Below are 19,355 nucleotides of genomic sequence, written 5' to 3'. Positions count from 1 at the left end.
GACCAAAGAGAGCAAAGTTTAAACTATTTAAATCTTCACATCACTGAAATTCAGAATGACAAATGTCAGGCCTTATCTCTGTTAACAGATGCAAAGACCATTAGAGTTAGTAAAAATACATGACGCAGACATTTGCATTACGTAAAAACTGAGATTGAAGTCTAGTATTAAAACTGAGAATGGACTATAGTTAAAATGAATCATACTCCTAACCAACTATGTCAAAAGGACAAGATCCTTAATTTTCAGCTTTCCTCGATTATACAGGGAAAACTCCAGAATTCTGCTTTCACACCTTACAGTGTTCCCACATCTTACACTTTTTTCAGTGCCATTAAAATTCTTAGGCTATGTTTTGTTCATGCAAACATGTTAGAATTTTCACAGCTCTGTAACAACTTCTAAACCACCCAAGCAGGCCCACAGGGTTAACTACATGCTTCCTGTACATGAGGGTCCACTCCCTACTCTAGTAGCTTGGACTGAGAAGCAAGCAGACCCGGGTTCCAGTCTGGACAGTGCCACTTAACCTGGGATAAGACTCCTAACTCTTCTGAGCCTGTTTTCTTACCTACAAAACAGAGATAACCTGCAGACTCTACCTATGTGTAGAGCACTCAGTGCAAGGCCTGGCATATAAGTGTAAGGTGTTCAGATAAGTAGAATCACTGCCTCTAAGGAACTGGGTGAGGAAATCTGGAAAGTCTTGGTCTCTTGGGTGATGATCCTGTCCCAGAGTCAGTACAAAAGTTAAGACAGTCTGTTTTCAGCTGGGGAGAAAATCCAGTAGACGACTAGGGGAAAAGATACCGCAGAAGAATAAACCCAAAGATTTCGACACAGCTAGAGGGCATGATTCGGGTCCCTGGAATCAGTGGGGGCTATTCCTTAGGGAGAGGCAGAATGGCCCCTTACAAAGCCATTGCTCAGATCTGATCGTTACTACCAAAGGAAGAATTAAAATCTCTAAAGGTTTCTTCACGAAGCTTTGTTCAATCACTTTTTATTTTCCTGAGGCCAGGGAAAGGATTCTGACAAAGAGATGCTATACTTAAGTTATCTTCATCAGCCATTCCACAGAATAGTTAAGTAGGAAGGTTCACTTAACACTAAACTGTACAGAACATTTCTAAAGGCTAAGGATCCAGGAGAGGGTTAAATAAGTGAGAAAGGCTGTTTAATGTATGCATATTTAGAGTTTCTAGAGCACAACTTACTCCCTGAACTTGTAGAGCAGCGCTGTGCAACAGAAATATAATCTGAGCCACAAATGGGAGCCAAAGATGTAATTTTTACACTTTTTAGTGGCCATAGTTTAAAAAGCAAAAAGGTGAAACTGACTTTAATAATGTATTTTAGCCCAATATATCCAAAATATCATTTCAACCTATAATCAATATAAAAGTTAGTAATGAGGTAATTTATATCCTTTTTGTCATCTTAACCTTTGAAATCTCAAATCAGACTTGTCACATTTCAAGTATTCAAAAGCCACAAGCAGTGATTGTATTGAACAGCATGGTTCTAGAGATACACTACTTTTTTAATAAGAAAGAATAATCTTTTAATTTTGACATTTTAGCTAGTTTTAATTCCAATAAATTGAATGGAAGGGCTCCAAATTTTTTTTTAAAGGGAGGGAAATTTTATGAATCTAAAAGGAACCTAATGCAGAGTAGTGTGAATAAAGTCCTTGATGATTTTAGTCATAGGATTGGGCTACTTAGCCTCCTAATACAAAAAAGAATGGCAAATTCTAAGTTTGATCAGAGTTGCTAAGTGGTTTTCCAAGACTTTCTCTGGCATTACAACAATATTTTCCTGTAATTGTTCCTGAAAATACACGATGCTAAAAAGTAGGTGTGTTAACAGGAAATATAAGGAAGAGAAGAACTAAGTTAACACCAACACAAGGAAATAATCTGATAAATCCAGAATGTGGGGACACACTAGGACAATTGGTAATCTGATCTTTCTAAAAAAAAAAAAGTGGGGGGCTGTGTTAGATTCTTTAAGAAAGATTAAACAGACATGATAACCAAAAGCAATGTGTAAACCATGACTGGATTCTAGGGCATTTGGGGGACAACTCTGAATATGAACTAGCTGTTAGATGTTATCAGGGTCTTATTGTTAATTTTCCTGGGTGGAATGGTATTGAACCTGGGTAGGAAAAAGTTCTTATTCTTACGAGAGGCATGCTAATAAGTATTAAGGGACGAGATGTCATGATGTTTTCAACTTATTTTCAAACGTTCAGCAAAGGAAAAAAAATCTACATAAAGAAAATATGGTAAAATGTTAACAGTTCTTGAATCTAGGTGATAGCTATATAGGTATTCATTATACTATTCTTTCAACTTTTTGTATGTTTGAGCATCCTCATCATAAACGAGAAAAAGGAGAGACAATTTCAGATTTAAAGAGGGACGTAATAACAAATGTGCTGTATGAACCTCGATTCAATCTTTAAGAAACAGCTTAAAAAAGACATTTTTGGGAAAACTGAGAAAATCAGAAAATGAAATGGATATTACAGATATTAAGAGATGACTGTTAATTTCAATAATGGTATTATGGTTATGTAGAATTTCCTCACTCTTGGGAGATAAGATGCTTGCTGAAGTAGTTAAGGAGGAAACATCACATCTACAACTTTCTTTGAAATGGTTTAGCAAAAAACAAAAATTTAACATAAAGGCACACACTCTCCTCTCTATCTAAAAACAGGGTGGCAAAATGACAACTATTAACCTACAAGATATGTTTATGGGTGATCATTCTACTGTTCCTTCAGCTTTTTTGTATGTTTACAAAGTCTAATAGTTTTTAAAAATTGAAAGCTAAAAAGTGCATATTAACATTCCATTTTTCTAAATTTCAGCAAATAGGATAAAACCACAAATCAAAACTGCCTACACTTTTCCCCATGTAGATCCTCATACTAAAAAAGGACCAGCACAGATGTACTATGTCTTTATTTCTGTGCCCTTTCTGGTTCCATGCATATATAATGGTTTTAAAATGGCCTTGTTTGAGACCTGCAGAGTGCTGAGTACAGGAAAAATAGATGGGCCCTATTTTCAAGGAGCTCAAAACAGTATGGTGTAAAATAGTCCAAATTCTTATTTCCCAACCAAATTTTCCATTCTAGTTTCTGAAGTTTAATTTCTAGAGATAAGTTCTCAAATCTGCTTAGTGTTTTACAACACATTCCTTTGATAAACATTCTCTCTCACACACTGCTAAGACAAGAATCACCAACTACCTTCCCTTCCATTTACCTTACCAGTATCACAAATAAAACTGGAAGATTTATATTATAAAAAACAGAAAGATTTCTCTGTAGCCAGGGCCTTATTAAGTTTTTGTAAGAAATTAATTCAAGAAGGAAGCCTTAACAACATTTTTATTCTGATGAGATTCCCAATACCTGGCCAATAAGTAATAACCACATCCTACGCTATATATGCAAACAGAACCATCAGAAGGTACAAGTGGTGTTTTATATGATTTACAAAACTGGGAGTTCCCTGGCGGTCCAGTGGTTAGGACTCCATGCTTCGATCCCTGGTCGGGGGAATTAAGATCCCACAAGCCGCGCAGTGCGGCCAAAAAAAACAAAAAAAGAAAGAAAGAAAGAAGATGATGAAAAAAAAAAAAAACTACAAAATTACCTGATGGTATTAACTTCCAGCCACTGTCACTATTGACCACCCTGAACTGATAGTTGGAATATAAAAAGGCTCTGCAGCTCAGCACTTAATCATTTACTGCTATCAATTACCCATCATAATGTCCTACAAGAGGGAAAATTTTATTCTCTATTTCATGAGCACTTCCATCTAGACTGAAGTTGAGGGGGGTTTGTTTGCTTTAATAGTGGGAAAGCATTTCCATCTAACATGTAAAGAGAAAACAGGATTCCCCAGGAAAAGAGAGCAATAAAAACAATAGTAAGGAAAAAAATCAAAACATCAGAGAAAAATGATTTACATTGTTGATGTGGGCTGATTATCACTGAACAAAAAATAATTAAGAAATGTATTCTTTAGTTTCAATTATTTGTCATATCAGTACATTCTGAGAATAAAGATAAAATCCTACAAAACTGAGTTATCTAGTAAAAGTTTAAGTTAATGATATTTCACAGCATTTCAGAGGGGAAAAAAAAAGACATGCCAGGCTGCTGAGTGTTATTCGAAGGCGCAAATTTGTTTATTTTTCAAATGGTGTAAACAACCCTCCTTTGCAAATATTATATTTTTATCACCAGGTCTGGTAACTAAAGCTGAGGAACCACCTAACATGAAGGGTGTCGACCAAAGCTTTAAGTGTGCTTTCTAGAAAGAAGAAAAGATGCAAGAGGTAAACAGAGCGCCAGAGGTAACCATGTGATTAGAAACCAATTAAGTTAAGCAATTACTGAAACTGCTTTCTCTCCTTTGGGCAAGAGAGCATCACAACTGAGACTCTGATATAAAAATGAAAAATGCTTACATGCAAAAAGGCCAAGGCTGTTTTGGAGAAAGACAATTTTAAGACAGCAGAACTATTACATGGTAAAATGCACACAGGGATATTTGATCAATGTAGATAGAGGATCTATAGTCTACTTGTTTAGAAATGCCAAAACAACGATTTTAGACAAACATATGTTTTCAAGATTAAATTTAGTTAGTATTCACAGTGAAGGGGGCTGGGGGAGACGGACGGGGAGGCGCAGAACTAGGCAAGAGTAGGGAAGAAAATCAGTGCCAGGGCCTACTGGTTTTCAAGAGCTATTTTATGTTTCCTCACTACATTTTAGAGGAATACGAAATTGTGTTAATACTTATCATTCAGAACTACAAAACTCCTCTCAACTCTAATTTCAGCATGATTCACTTAAATTCATTTTTGAAAAGAGAGCTAGACGGACCCAGTTCAAATTTAATTACTCTGTGAAAAGAAAGAGAAGCTAAAGCAAACTTATAATATTTGGGGTTAAATAATTATGCTTCAACTTTAAAAGTACTTTCAAAATGAAACTATTCTACCACCTACCTGGTCCATCTTTCACCCACAAAATGTGTTTTAAAAAACCTAAATACACAAGCTACAACAAATTAGACTTCTTACACATAACTATTCTTAAAAACTATTTATTCTTTCTGGCTCCTGACCAAGCCTGAGAATCTTATCTATAAAGACATACTGCCTTATTAGCTAAACGATGAGTCCTGTCTATTGCTTTCAAATGCACCAACCTTCTCAAAAACACTGGATGGGGTCATCAAACAAAACCTGATGTTCTGAATGATGGTATCGGTATGTCTCCAGCGTCTTCTATCATGCCGCAGCCAAGACTGCACAGCCTCGTACAGCTCTATCTCTGGGAACCTGCTCAGATGATCATTATCCAAGTAAGACATGAGCTTCTCAAAGCTCAGATAAGACAGGAAGTCAGGCCTGGACATGAGTGGTACGAAGTTGTCTAGCAGAAAGGCGTCCAACTTCTCCCTGACTCCCTCGATGTTTACACCGAAATCATCTAAGAGTCTCATTATTTCTGCACAGTTTTCTAAGCAGATTTTTGCTAATAGAAAAGAGCAGCAGAACTTCACCACTTCTATAAGTTGAACATACATGGCAGCCTGAAGAATCTCATGAACAGTACTCATACTCAGTTCTATAGTTCCATAGTACATAAACTGAAGGACGTGGCTGAAACCGGTAGCAGTTAGACCTTTTAAATGAATTTTGTCCTGATCTCGCTCCCTCATATCTGCGGTAAACATAATTCTGAAGTAATCACTCTGGGTGGCCAAGAGTGCTTTATGGGCCTGGAACTGATGATCTTCAATAACCAGAGTGACATCAAGAAGCAATCCCTCCTCATACAGTGCTCTGAACCCAGCAGAGACACTGGTGTCATGGATGGAGGAACAGAATCCTTCCACGTCCCCTGCCATGAATCACCTGGAAAAAAAGTAATCAAAGAAAACTGTGTTAATCATTTCCATGCATTCTGAAGACATTATTAACTTAGAGCTTAAAAAGTTTTTATAATTATCTCAATTCCACTGCCTAAGTCCTACATGTACAAACCCTTTGGGAGAAAACAACTTAAAGGTTTGTGGGCTAATTTTTTGGCTTCCCTACCTGGGGGAAAAAATCTATTAAATATCTATTCAACAATGGTAAATTGTTAACTTACAAATATATGCCTATCCCAGTGATTTTACACTGTTTACCAAATATATTTAAACATGTCCCCAAATTATCAACCAAAAAGGATTTCTCAGCTAAATACTAAATCATGAGAAAAAGAGATAAGAAATTAAACCAAAAAGTACACTGTTGACCTTGAAAACTCCTAGAAACTTACCCAAAGGAAATAATCAGATACATATGCCAACTTGCACCCACAAGGTTTTTCTTTCTAACCTTATTTATAATAAAAAACTGGAAAGTATTCAAAAGCCCAACAATAAAAATAAATACAGTACAGTCCTACAATGGATTACTATAACAACTAAAAATGATGGCAGCAATCTACCTATTCTGAGAAATAATATTTACTAGGTATTGTTGTTATGTGGGAAAAAAAGCAGGCAACTGCAGTATACTCAGTATATTTTCAAAAATTAAATATACATATATATATATATATATGTTTAGATGAGAAAAAGTCTGGAGGAATATATACCAAAATGATGTCCCTGGGGTAGTGGGACTTCAGGAAACTTTGAGGTTTATCTTTTCCTTCTTACTTACCTCATTAACCTTATTTTTAAAAACAATGACCATGTATTGTTTATATATTTAAAACATAAATACATAATTTTTAAAGGAAATTAAGCCGCATTTTTGCATATCAGAGAAACGAAGCCAAATAGTGGGATTATAATTAGATCTCTTAAGCAGAATAAACTAATTCAGCTTACTAGACTGTTTATGAAGCAAAGTAATTTTCTTTCCACACAAGCCCCCCAGGGCAACTATCTATCCTCTCCTCAACTCTGATCCTCACACAGCTCCAAGCTTCCTCCACAATGACACATCATCCCATCCACGAATTCCCTCCCAACCCTTTCCACTGTGCCCTGTGGAACCTTGCTTCAGTGTAAACAAACTCCCCTACAGGCTCATGCAGGTCACAGAGAGTTTTCTCGGCTTTCTGATTTAAAAACAAAACAAGAAAAACAACCCTCTTCTATGTTCTTTTTAGAACAAAATGCTCTTCTATAGCATACGACCTACCTTCTAATAAGCCTTCTCTTGGCTTTCTACTGTCCTTTTTCTAAAATATGGCAGAGGGGATTCCTGAAAGGCATATACCGCACCGCTATATCTAATGTAATGCCTGGCACACAGAGGTGCTCTTCTTTTGGTTAACAAAGGGGAAGGCACTGGTAATAGAGTGGTGAGGCTGCCAGGATGGCCTCCCTGAAGGAGGAGGTAGAGCAGGTGCCAGCAGTGACTGTGGTACCAGCGGCTTCACTGTAGGGCTCGTGGTCCACCCAAACACTCAACCAGGGAAAGGAAAGAAGGTCTAAGCTGGAGAAGGACAGAGGTAAAGTTTGGAGATGACAGACCAAATGAAAAGAGAGGAGATTAAGCCAGAGACTGGGAAGCCGACAGTTAAAGATTTCAGGTATGGATCAGTTCCTGATTGTGGCAAGGCCCAGCAGCTTTGAGAATAAGGTGTGTTTTTTTTGTTTGTTTTTTTTTGCGGTACGCGGGCCTCTCACTGTTGTGGCCTCTCCCGTTGCAGAGCACAGGCTCCAGACTCGCAGGCTCAGCGGCCATGGCTCACGGGCCCAGCCGCTCCGCGGCACGTGGGATTCTCCCAGACCGGGGCACAAACCCGTTTCCCCTGCATCGGCAGGCGGACTCTCAACCACTGCGCCACCAGGGAAGCCTGAGAATAAGGTTTTAAAATGGAGCAAGGGGGGGAGGTTATAAGAGTTTAGGTGGTCAGGGAACTCTGCCTCTCAGTTTTTGGATGAGTGGTCTTATGTGAACATTGAAGAGGTGGAGAAAATGAGTCTTAGCCAGGTACCACAGTCATCACTGAATGTGGAGGGGAGAGAGAGAGATCAGGATATGTGTATATGATAAGTAACAAGGAGCAATAGAAGGTGGATTTTTATCTAAGAGAGCTATCCCTTAAACACTGGTGTTCCCCAGGATTCTATTGTTGCACCTTTTCTCCTCTCATCTAAACACTGTATTTCCTTCAACGATCACATCTAAACCCATGGTTTCTACTACTACCTACCTTTATCAGTACCTTCACCATCACTGTCCCAATCTCTATCCTTACACTAGTACTATACATAGCAAATCTCCTGTTAGATACCTCTGGGTGCCCCACAGGGATCTCAAAATTGTGTCTAAACAATCATAACTCTACTCTCTCCCCAATCAGTTTTCTTTTGTATTCCCCATCTTATCAAGAGGCATTCTAGGTGCCTCTTTCTCCCCCTTTGTCCTTAACTTACCTGTAAGTCTTACTGATTATCCCACATAACATGTTCACTTACCTAACACAGCAAAGTATGCACAAGATGAAATTAATATCATAATTTTTATCAGCACTCCATTAATCCAAAAGCTATATACTTTCATTTTGGAAAGGTAGAACACAAAAGCGCTGTCTATAATTTGGAAAACAGATATAAAATATTTTAGACACTGTAATCAATGCTTGGCAGAACTACTTTACTAACACATTCAAGACTAAAGTAAGCTATCAGATTTTATTTCCTGAATTATTTTTAAAGGTAAAATGAATGAACTTAGAATTTTCCAAGTGATATAAGGCACATGTACACAAATGCATACTGCGAACAAAAGGAACATATCGGAATAATCAAATATTCTGGCCAGTAGAAGGCTATCAATATCACACTAATTATCAATTTTCAAAATAATTAGAATAAAAAACAAATTAAACTAGGTGAATATTTTGATATTTCATTATCTTTCTCAGGATAATTAGGGACACCAACTATCACTCTGACTCATCAAGATTTATTGGTCACAGTTAATGTGGATTTAATAGTAGAAGGTTGGGCATGAGCATTCATATACTTGAGAGGAAACTGCTTTGTTTCATTAATCTGTTATTTTGACAGTGCCTAAAATACCATACATTTCACTTCTTTTCAAAGTAACCCTCTCTATTCAACAGTTATCACTATGTGATATGGTCTCAAACAGCTAATATTCACCTTTCGGACAAAGATTCCATCTAAAGGAAAGATTTTGTGTGTGTGTGTGTGTGGTATGCGGGTCTCGCACTGTTGTGGCCTCTCCCGTTGCGGAGCACAGGCTCCGGACGCGCAGGCTCAGCGGCCACGGCTCACGGGCCTAGCCGCTTCGCGGCATGTGGGATCTTCCCGGACCGGGGCACAAACCCATGTCCCCTGCATCGGCAGGCAGACTCTCAACCACTGCGCCACCAGAGAAGCCCTAAAGGAAAGATTTTAAAGGAGATACTATGCTTTCTCAAAAAAAGTAACCTAGGTTCCAGATACTTAATATGGTGGTAACATCATAGGGCAAAGAAGCCAGGGGGGTGGGTGGGGGGAATGAGGAGGATTGATAAGCTGTGAGGCAAAAGACCCTAAAGATGTAAGGAGAGCACCCACTCTCCTCTGGGCACCCAGCCCACCAAGTGGGATTCCTAGCAGACAGGCATCTACCCTGTGATCTTGTCCTGTTACATATGGTCAGACTGGGGTGGGAAATATGAATCAAGATGAACGCTCCTGTGTCAAGAATTTAGAAAGAAGAGGAGAGAAAGAGAAAAAGAGACGTGCACCGACTATGTATGACTGGAACTAGAACATGTCAAGGAGCAGCTGTGGGCACCAACTTCTGCCTGCCATGTGGGCTGAGTATCAGAGAAAGCCAGTCAACTGAGAAAGAAGAGGAAAGCCAAGACAAGAGGACAGGGAGTGCTCCCTAACTCCTTCATTTTTCCACTTCCTAGGCCCAGCTCTATTCCTACCCATGGGTGCTGAGAGAAATCCTTACATGCTCAGAATAGATCCCCCCCCCCTTACTACCTCAGGTGGGTTTTTCCTACATATAACCAAGGTCCCTAACTAATACAGTTTTAGAGCAGAAATAGCTATACTTTGAGTAAGTTACTCAAACTTTCCTGGCCTTATCTCTGCACCTATAAAATAAAAGCATTCAACACGATGATCTCTAAAAATTTTTAGTAATAAAACTCTTATTTATTCTACTTTTTATATGATTTTACAGATGTGTAAAGCACGTGTAAAGATATGCAAAGTAAATCAACTATAGCTATTTTTTAAGTCTTAGCAATGCATTTCTGAAGTTTATCTGATCTAAAGTTCTTCTAAAACTAATTTGTAATAGCTGGGAAATTTGCAGTAATTTTTTTCTACATGAAAAAGCTTGGTGCATCTATCAATAAGACAGCTTTAGAGAAGCAGCAGTATCTTACACTTTTATAGGAAGCATGTATGTAAGTAGAAAATGATACTCAGTGATTAACTGACCAACATGATATAGTCTGTAAATGGTAGTGAGTTACGAGTACAGGACTCCAGACCTGGAGTCTCTTAATTCTGGAGAAACCCTTCTCCTTAGCAACAGCACTTCAAATCCCAGCTCATTTTCTCAGTCAAGTCTCTTAGGACACAGGCCAACTCTAACTTGAGAGATGAAGATACTAATGTCCACAGGTGAAATTTTTCTTCAAAGTCATACAACTAGTTAGAAATAGAGTTAAGACTAGATTTGCAAGAAGCACAAAATAGTGTGGTTAGGAAGAGCAAAATCTTTGAAATCAGAGCACTTTTAGTACTTACCATCGGTGTGACCTGGAGAAATTTAACTTCCTGACCTCAGTTTCCATCCATATATTAGGAATAATCATCATCTATTATTACTGAGTTGGGGTGATGATCAAATAAACTGACGTAAGTTACATGTCTAGCCCAGAGGGAGGCACCCCAGCAGAGGTCAATCAATGCTGCCTTCCCTGTCCAGCTCTTACCTAATGCTCCTTATCACCCACAGAACCACAGGAACTTAACACCCTTCAAACTTCCCTCTACAGACGCCATACCTCCCTAAGGTTTATCACAATGCAAGTTTATAAGAGATCAGGAGATGTACTGGTAGTCAAAACACTGGACCTCATTTGCAATGGCATTGTTTTCCATTTTTTCTCTTCACACAAGTATAATTTTCTAGCTTTTCTGGGCTCCTTAGGCTTTTCTGCCCTAACAAGAGTAACTACTCTTTGTATCTGTGCTGTTCAATATGAAAGCCACTACCCATGGGGCTTTTGAACACCTGAAATATGGTTAGACCAAACTGAGATGTGCTTTAAGTGTAAAATGAACACCAGATTTTGAAGACTTAGAAAAAAAAAAAGTAAAATATCTCATTATACAAATGTTTAATACTGATTACATGTTGAAGTAATATTTTGGATATACTGAGTAAATAAAACATTAAAATTAATCTCACCTGTTTTTTACTTTTTAAAGCTGCTGCTATGAGAAAAATTTAAATTACATATTGTGGCTTGCATTATATTCTGTCAGACAGCACAGATCTATAACATAAATGTTTAAGGTGTCAAACAACCAAACTTACAAATGAACATGTGAAACAAAACCAACTTGTTCACAATCCATACCCTGGAAGCTATAAAGAAAAGAAAAAAAAGTGAGATTTAGATTAAAATAAAACAAAAATAACACGAAACACACATGTAAGCAAATAAAATAAATAACAAGAAAAAGGTAAGTGTAAGAAGAATACAAAAAGAAAAATATACAAAATCTTAAGTGTAAGATAGAGAATTATAGGAATTTAAGGAATAAATTAATAATTACAAGAACTAATCACTGTAAAAGTAAACAAAAATAACTATAAATCAGTGAGGGCTGGAGAAAAATAATCTGCTAAGGGGCTCTGAGAAAAGATATTTACTGACATACAAAATGTTCAATGTACAAAAATTATGTATCCTAACTTTTCAAAACACATCATCAGGTTAAGAGAAATCATGGTTTATAAACCTGTATACCCTTGGCCTTCTACACTTCTGTATTCTACACCTGGCCTTCAGAATTTCAAACGGTAGGGTTTTTCAAAAGATGAACCAACTTAAACTAAATGATAAGGCATACTGATACTACGAGGAAAGAAAATACTGGAGTTTGTCCTGTTCCATAAACTTGGCACTGACTATAGAAAAAAGAAAGCCTCACATTTTCTATGCATCAGCATGACTGGTATAGCATTTCTCAAAGTGTGGTCCAGGTATAACTGGGACCTTAGTCCCCTAAGAGAACTTCGCGAGAACAAAACAATTTTCATAATAATTATTTTATTTTATTTATTTATTTTTTTTGCCGTACGCGGGCCTCTCACTGTTGTGGCCTCTCCCGTTGCAGAGCACAGGCTCGGGACGCGCAGGCTCAGCGGCCACGGCTCACGGGCCCAGCTGCTCCGTGGCATGTGGGATATTCCCGGACCGGGGCACGAACCCACGTCCCCTGCATCGGCAGGCGGACTCTCAACCACTGCGCCACCAGGGAAGCTCATAATAATAATTTTAAAAGCGATTTTTCTTTTTTACTTTCATTCTCTCAGTGTTTTCCAGATACTACATGTGATATGAATGCAGAAGCCAATAAGAAGCCTATTGTCTTTTATTAAGCCAGACATTAAAGAGATTTGCAAAAATGTAAAACGATGCCATTCTTCTCACCAAGTTTTTTGTTGTTTTAGAAAATATTTATTTTTCATTAAAAATGTTATTTAGATTAACAGGTAATGGGTTTTTTTAGAATGAATTACAAGTAAGTATTTTTTTAAACTTCCCAATTTTAATTATTAACATGTAATGTGTTTTTAGAATGAATTACAAGTATTTTTTTAAACTTCCCAATTTTAATTTCTAATATGGTCAGTATAAATAGACACAACCCACATAAATAAAAGCTCTTTGAGATCCCAGTAATTTTTAAGAGTATAATGATGTTCTGAGACCAAAAAGTTTAAGTACCACTGACTGCACAAGAGATAAATAACAACACACACATACACAAAGCAACCTCTTCCTACCTCTGCCCTGGAAGACCATTACTGCTATTTGTATCACAGAAATTTCTAACAGTTCAAACTCTCTAGTGACCAGTAAAGAAAGAAGTCTGGTGGGGGTAAAACTGGACAGGAAATTAAAAGCAAAGAAATTAAATGCTTCCTTTTCAGTTAGAAGGCTGTCATTCTGATTGGAAGGCAAAATTCTGGGCAATTAAGTAGAAGATATTTCAAAATTAACTAACCTCCATGTTTATGCCATAAGCAATAATTTAATGCTTTCACATTCCTCCTACAGCTGCTTGAAAATTCATACTAAACCCTAATTTATTCAGTACAAAGCTAGATTCTCAGGTTGATATACATATCTCCAATGAAAACTGTGAATTATTTCATACTACCTTCATCCTCAAACTGTTAGCCTACCAATGTTAATGCCTATGCAGAAAATGCCATACTTGCATACTAAAAAGAAAATGCAAAGCTTACTAAGGATAAAAATAGAATTAATTCCTGAATCGTAAAATTCTCACAATTTCTGTAACCTGTGAAGTAAAACTTTTATTCAACAATCTCAAAGCAACCAACTTCTCAATCTAAAAGGAAAGAAATTCCCAAAACAGACTAACTTTATTAGCAGTCATTTTACCCTGAGATATACTACTTAAATTGAGAAACAACTAAGTCTAATACTAGAGGAAAGGCTGCATAAGTTAACTAATTTGTTTAGTACTGGAAATTCTTTCTTGTCCATCAAAATGTTTTTATAACTCAGTACCAAACTGCAAATGACCATTAACTAAGCTTTTAGAAAGGCTCTGGGTCCTCCAGCCTCCCGGTTGGCACCTAATATCTAAATTACTTCACTTTTCAGGTATGTTTAGCATTTAGTCATCCTATAATAAAAGAAACCTTATAAGAAAAAGCCACTCCTGTTTCAATGCTATTTTTTCATCAGAAGATTTTAATTTAATGCTCCTCTGCTTATTCCTCACTACAAGTAAAAGTAGTCCAAGAGTGATGTCATGGAAAACAGCTTCCCTAGCCTTTAGAGATTGGATCCAGTGAGAATTCTAGGAAAAGCCTCTATTGGGGAATAAAACCCCAAATCTTCTACTAAGTTACTTCCTAACATGAAATCATCAATACTATAATGTTAACACCTTAGTTTTACATAAGAAATAAACAACTAAACTGAACCTTTTGGAAAGTCCTGATGTTATGATACAGATTTCCTGCAAATCTTAAAATGATGCAGAATCATTAACTAAATTCAATGATCTTATCAGAGACAAAGAATACATCTTCTATCTGTTTTTATCTGCTTCAATGATTCAGCCAGATGAGTTTTAAAGGTCTTATATTAAAAACAAAAAGTCTGAGGAAATATCTTGCCACTTGCCTCTTTGCTGTTTCTTGAAAAACAGCCACACACCCGCCTTAAGACCTCTGAACCTGCCATTCCCTCTGCCTGGACCACTAATCCCAATATACATGGCTCCCTTCAGGTCTTTACTCCAGTGTCTTATCTCAGTGAGGCCTTCCCCAAACCCCCTCTTTAAAATCGAAAACCACCCACCCGCCCCACCCAACAGAATATCCTCCTGTTCTTTTCCTGCTTTATTTTTCTCCATAGTATATTAAATGGAGATACAGGCTATTTTCTTCAGTTTACTTTTTTGTTGTTTTCTTTTGTTTTGTTTCATTGACTGTTGTATCCCCAGAACCTTTCTAGGAACAGTGCTTGGCACATAATAAGTGCTTAATAAATATTTGTGGGATGAATAAATAAATTTAACCCTCGCAACCCTCCATGTTCTGTAACCATCCCTGATTTGGAGATGAAAAAAAAATCAAAGCTCACAGACGTTAAGTAACTTGCCCAAGGCTATGATTCTTCATAAGCTGGGGTCAGTCTGACTTCAGAGCCTTCGAGTTTAACCACTATCCTGCAATGCTTCACCAATAACTGCCTTTCATTTCTCTTCAATAAAAAAGCCCACAACAGCTACAGCATTCCAATTCAGAGGAAATATATGCTAATAAATTAATCCGACCCTTCAGAAGCTATAGATTCATTCTCTTCACAGTTAATGTTATTCACTCTGAAAACGTTTAAAATAGGAAAGGGCAAGTTTCAGAACAGGCCAGCTACATCATTTTTGGGGCCCAGGGAAAAATGAAAATGTGGGGCCCCTCGCTCAAAAGCAGGAAAAAAGTGTCGTTAAAGGTAGTAAAGTACAAAGCTTTCTCCTTTCTTCTGAGGTCTCTCTTGACATGTCATGGTGTTTTTTTATTTGCTCTTTAATGCATTCTAAGTAAAGAAAAATAAAAATTTACATTATTACCACGAATTTCACCATTCACCTTTATATTGTACAATGCCAGTTTTACGCGCAGATTATTAAACCACGTTTGGGGTCCTTCTGGACACCCATGAAGCCACGCCAGCCCTGGTTCCAAGGTTTTAGCCCCAGGTAACCCAAATCAAGGCAGAGAGAAGGCCAAACCTTGAAATTCCCAATGAAGCACTGATTTGACAAAATTTTATCTTCAGGACAAGCGATAAGTCCAATGTATAAAAGCTAGCACATTAAAATAGGCTCTTCCTTTTGCTAATTTAATCCTGCCCGCCTTATATTATTCTGCTTTAAAAAAAAAAAGCATATTCGGAAAGACAACTGGTATTGGATTATAAATTTAATAAAACATTTCACAAAAAAACTCAGAAAACCATTTGTTGGCTAAAAATAACAATATACTAAAAAAAAAGCTTCTCTTTCACTTTTTGTGGACCATTTTAAAAAGCCATACATTTTTGATGTGCCAAATAAAAATGATTTCATACTGATCTGTTACACATATGTATCATAAATTCTGACAAATAAGTCCAATTTTCAAACCACAAATATTTATGGCTTATATATCCTAGTATCCCCCCCAAGTTAATCGGCAATAAAAAGTGCAAATTAACATCCTTTACCACTGAAAAACTGGTTCTAAGCACCTACTAAGTGTTGTGATGATTAAAAAAGGGAATTAAATTACATAAATATGAAATTAAGTGTCCCAAAATTGAAATTTTCTATACATTTCTAGATTAAGTGCAGAAATCTGAATGCATTTACAAGCTCTCCAAAAACAATTTTCAAATTAGTAGAGATATTCAGGCATCTTGTTTCCTAGATATGAAAATCAGGCATTAAAATTAGGGTATATATCTTAAAAGCATTTCCTAAATTACAATTTAATCAGATTACCAAATGAAAATGTAAATTCAAAATATAGAAAAGACTAAACAAATGCAAGGTGCTTAATATTCCGAGTAAGAAAAAGGGCATAAGCGGCCTAGAAAAATGAAAAGCAAAGCACTACAGTAACGTTAAATTTGAATTAAAGAATACCGTTATTTAAATAAGCAGTTAGCATTTCGTAGGAAGAAGGCCAAGCAACGTGACTATTATATATCTAGTCGATTCACAGCACTGCTTCGCTATCCCGCACTTATTCCTTATACTTATAATATAGAAATAAAGAGGCAGCAACAGTTAGCCACTACAACATTCACCACTCTGGCAAAGGTTACTTTAAAAATTGCCTTGCATTTTTACAACACTTTACAGCTACAAATTATTTTCACATATATGACCTCATACAGTCCTCACTACCCTGTGATGTGGCTATAACTGACTAGATTTCATAGATAAGAAACCGAGGTTCGGTAAGCGATTTTCTCGGAGTCACCCAGTCGAACCCAGACCTTCTGATTCCGCGTTTTATGCCTCGCATTTCGCATAGTTCTATTTCAGGCACACACAGAATTTTTAAAGGGAAGAAACGGGTTAGGGAGAAAATAGTCATGGTACCTGCAGCTGTGTGCTGCAAAAAATGGCTGAATTATGCTTCTTCCTTTTTTTTTTTTTTCTCCTTGAAAAAAATTAAATTTCAAACAATTTAAGTAAACTCAAAGACAAATTAGATCCCGGCGTCAACCAAATGTGTGATTCGGGTCGGTGCAGAAAGGGCTACCGAATCCGTGCCTAGCGCGGGGCCGCGGACGAAGCCCGGGCTCCCGCAGGCCGGAGGGCCAGGGGCGGCTACGCACCTCGGGGGTCCGTCCAGCCTCTAGTGGACGGCAGTCTGCATCAGGAAGAAGCGGGCCGGACGGTGGGCGGTCGGGCGCCGGGACGGCACTCAGCTGGCTCCTCGAACGTCTACAAGGGGCCGCTCCGGGGCCGGGCCGGGGCGCTCCGGCGGGGGGCGAGTCTGCGCGCCTGCGGCCCCCACGAAACCAGTCCTGGGAAAGAAGACAGCGCTGAGACGCGATTCGAGACAGTCGGGATCTGCGCGAGGCGGAGCGGCGTCGGGGCCGGGCCCGGCCTTGCCAACGCCAGGGGCCTCGCAGCGCCCAGCGGGGGTCGGCGGTAGGGCCGACTCGGGGCCTCGGGCGGAGGGGCTGGGGGGTCGCGGGCAGCAGCAGAGGTGCAAGCACTGGCGACGTCGACGACGGCGGCTCTGGGCTTCTGCTCCGAAGCGCGCCGAGCCTCAGGATCACCCACGCCGGGGGTGGAGGAAGGCGGGAAAGGGGCGGGCAAGGGGCGGAGCGTGCGGGGCCACGAGCCAGGGGCCGCTCCGGGCCGCGCGCCCCCTGCGGGCCACGGGAGCCGCCCGGGGCCCGCCCAGGGAGGCGGGGCCAGCCGGCATGGGGTTCCGTCCGCCGTCGTCGCAAAGCGGAAGCCTGCCACGCGGGTAGGGAGGTCGTGGGGTGGGAAGTCGAGAGTTGGAACGGAGGCCTGGGAGGCGCCCTCGGCCCCCACCGGCGCCTCGAGGGGGCCCGCGCGCGGGGAGCGGCCCGGAGGGTGTTTACCTTCCCCCTGGTCGAGCGCCAATGCCGCCATCTTTCAGCCAGCGCGCGTCACTTCCGGCGCCGCGGGAGCGGGAGCGGGTGTGGGAGCGGGGTGGGGGCAGGGCTGTCCCACGCCCACGGGGCCCCACGTTCTGCAGGCCACGCCAGCGGGCCTCACCGAGGGAAGAAGGCGGCCCGACGCTGCCGCCGCGGGCCCGGCCCGACGTGGCTTCCCGCGCGGCTTCGCCGTCGGGGCTGGGAACTCTCGGCATTGCTGGTCCCCTCGCCTCGGTCCCACTTCGTTTGCACGAGCGGTGGGCTCGAGCCAGTGGGGTGCGCCCACCCTCGACAAGTTGAGGGTTAGGAAACCCGGGAAATGTCATTTTGCATCTTACACACGGTAGGGGTGGGGGAATGAGGGACGACGTGGAGGGAGCTTTGCGGTATGTACCTGTGTTACAAACGTGACTACGTCTACGCCACATAATATTGTTTTAAAGGCAACTTGCATGGGATTGTTGCATCATACCTCCACTTGGCTAGTTGCACAAGTTACGCGTTTCAGAAATACATTTCCCAGAGGTGAGAAAATTCATAGAAAACGGCATGCCTGCACCGCACAGAAATGCCGGATCTAAAAACGCTGTTCTGTTTCTATTTGCGTCAAAATAAGATAGCAAGAACGAACATTCAGAGGGCAGTGATTTTGGGGGTTGTTGTTCGCTTTTGACAAATCGGTTCTAGAGTTGTAGCTAATGCTTTTCACATACCGCCTTTTCTTGATTTAAGAATTTAAAACTACATTACAAGACTGTTTTGTAAATTTATTGTTGTGAAATCTCTCTGTGGGAAAAGTGTAGATGACAGAAAAACACAGTTGGAGGCCACTGGTTCTACAACTAACCTTAAATTAAGTCATCCATTGACCATTTCTGATCCTAAACTGAGAGATTTCTCCTACCCCCACCCCCTGCCACCATTTTCTCTCTACACCAATATCCCGAAGATATTGGGAGATGTATGGCTAAAAACGATCATTAATCTCTTTCTAGCAAACTTGAATATGTCATGTTTCCCAAGGGGCCAAAATAGCACACTGTGTACCGTTTTGCTGAAGTAGACTACTCCGTGGGAAAAAATAGTGAATCACTTTAATCTTTTGAAAATAGGGAAATACGTGTCCCTTTTATGATTTAAACTATAAAACAAGCTTTAAAAAACTGTAAGCCATAAATAACTTTTTAAAAAATAAATTTATTTTTGGCTGCGTTGGGTCTTCATTGCTGTGCGCGGGCTTTCTCTAGTTGCGGCGAGTGGGGGCTACTCTTTGTTGCAGTGCGCGGGATTCTCATTGCTGTGGCTTCTCTTGTTGTGAAGCACAGGCTCCAGTAGTTGTGGCTCGCGGGCTCTAGAGCGCAGG

At 39.7% G+C, this 19,355-nt stretch overlaps 1 protein-coding gene across 7 annotated transcripts in view; it reads right to left on the bottom strand.

The window, feature by feature from the left end:
- The window catches only part of KLHL15 (kelch like family member 15), a 32,456-nt gene extending 14,467 nt beyond the window's left edge, over positions 1 to 17,989 (bottom strand). The window contains exons 1-3 of one of the 7 annotated variants that reach the window (XM_067723004.1): positions 17,957 to 17,989; positions 17,195 to 17,386; positions 5,250 to 11,685 (exon numbers count right to left, since the gene is read on the bottom strand). In XM_067723004.1, coding sequence (XP_067579105.1) covers positions 5,250 to 5,954 — 705 coding nt within the window. In that variant the 5' untranslated portion in view covers positions 5,955 to 11,685; positions 17,195 to 17,386; positions 17,957 to 17,989. Of the gene's footprint in view, positions 1 to 5,249; positions 11,686 to 17,194; positions 17,654 to 17,956 lie in introns of those variants that run through there. The other 6 variants (XM_067723005.1, XM_067723006.1, XM_067723008.1 and 3 more) reach the window with 6 other exon arrangements.
- Positions 17,990 to 19,355: the final 1,366 nt, after the last annotated feature.

The sequence above is a fragment of the Pseudorca crassidens genome, chromosome X, assembly GCF_039906515.1.
Source record: "Pseudorca crassidens isolate mPseCra1 chromosome X, mPseCra1.hap1, whole genome shotgun sequence".
Classification (NCBI taxonomy): Eukaryota; Metazoa; Chordata; class Mammalia; order Artiodactyla; family Delphinidae; genus Pseudorca; species Pseudorca crassidens.
The sequence above is the reverse complement of the archived record's forward strand: the minus strand, read 5'-3'. Positions and strand labels throughout refer to the sequence as shown.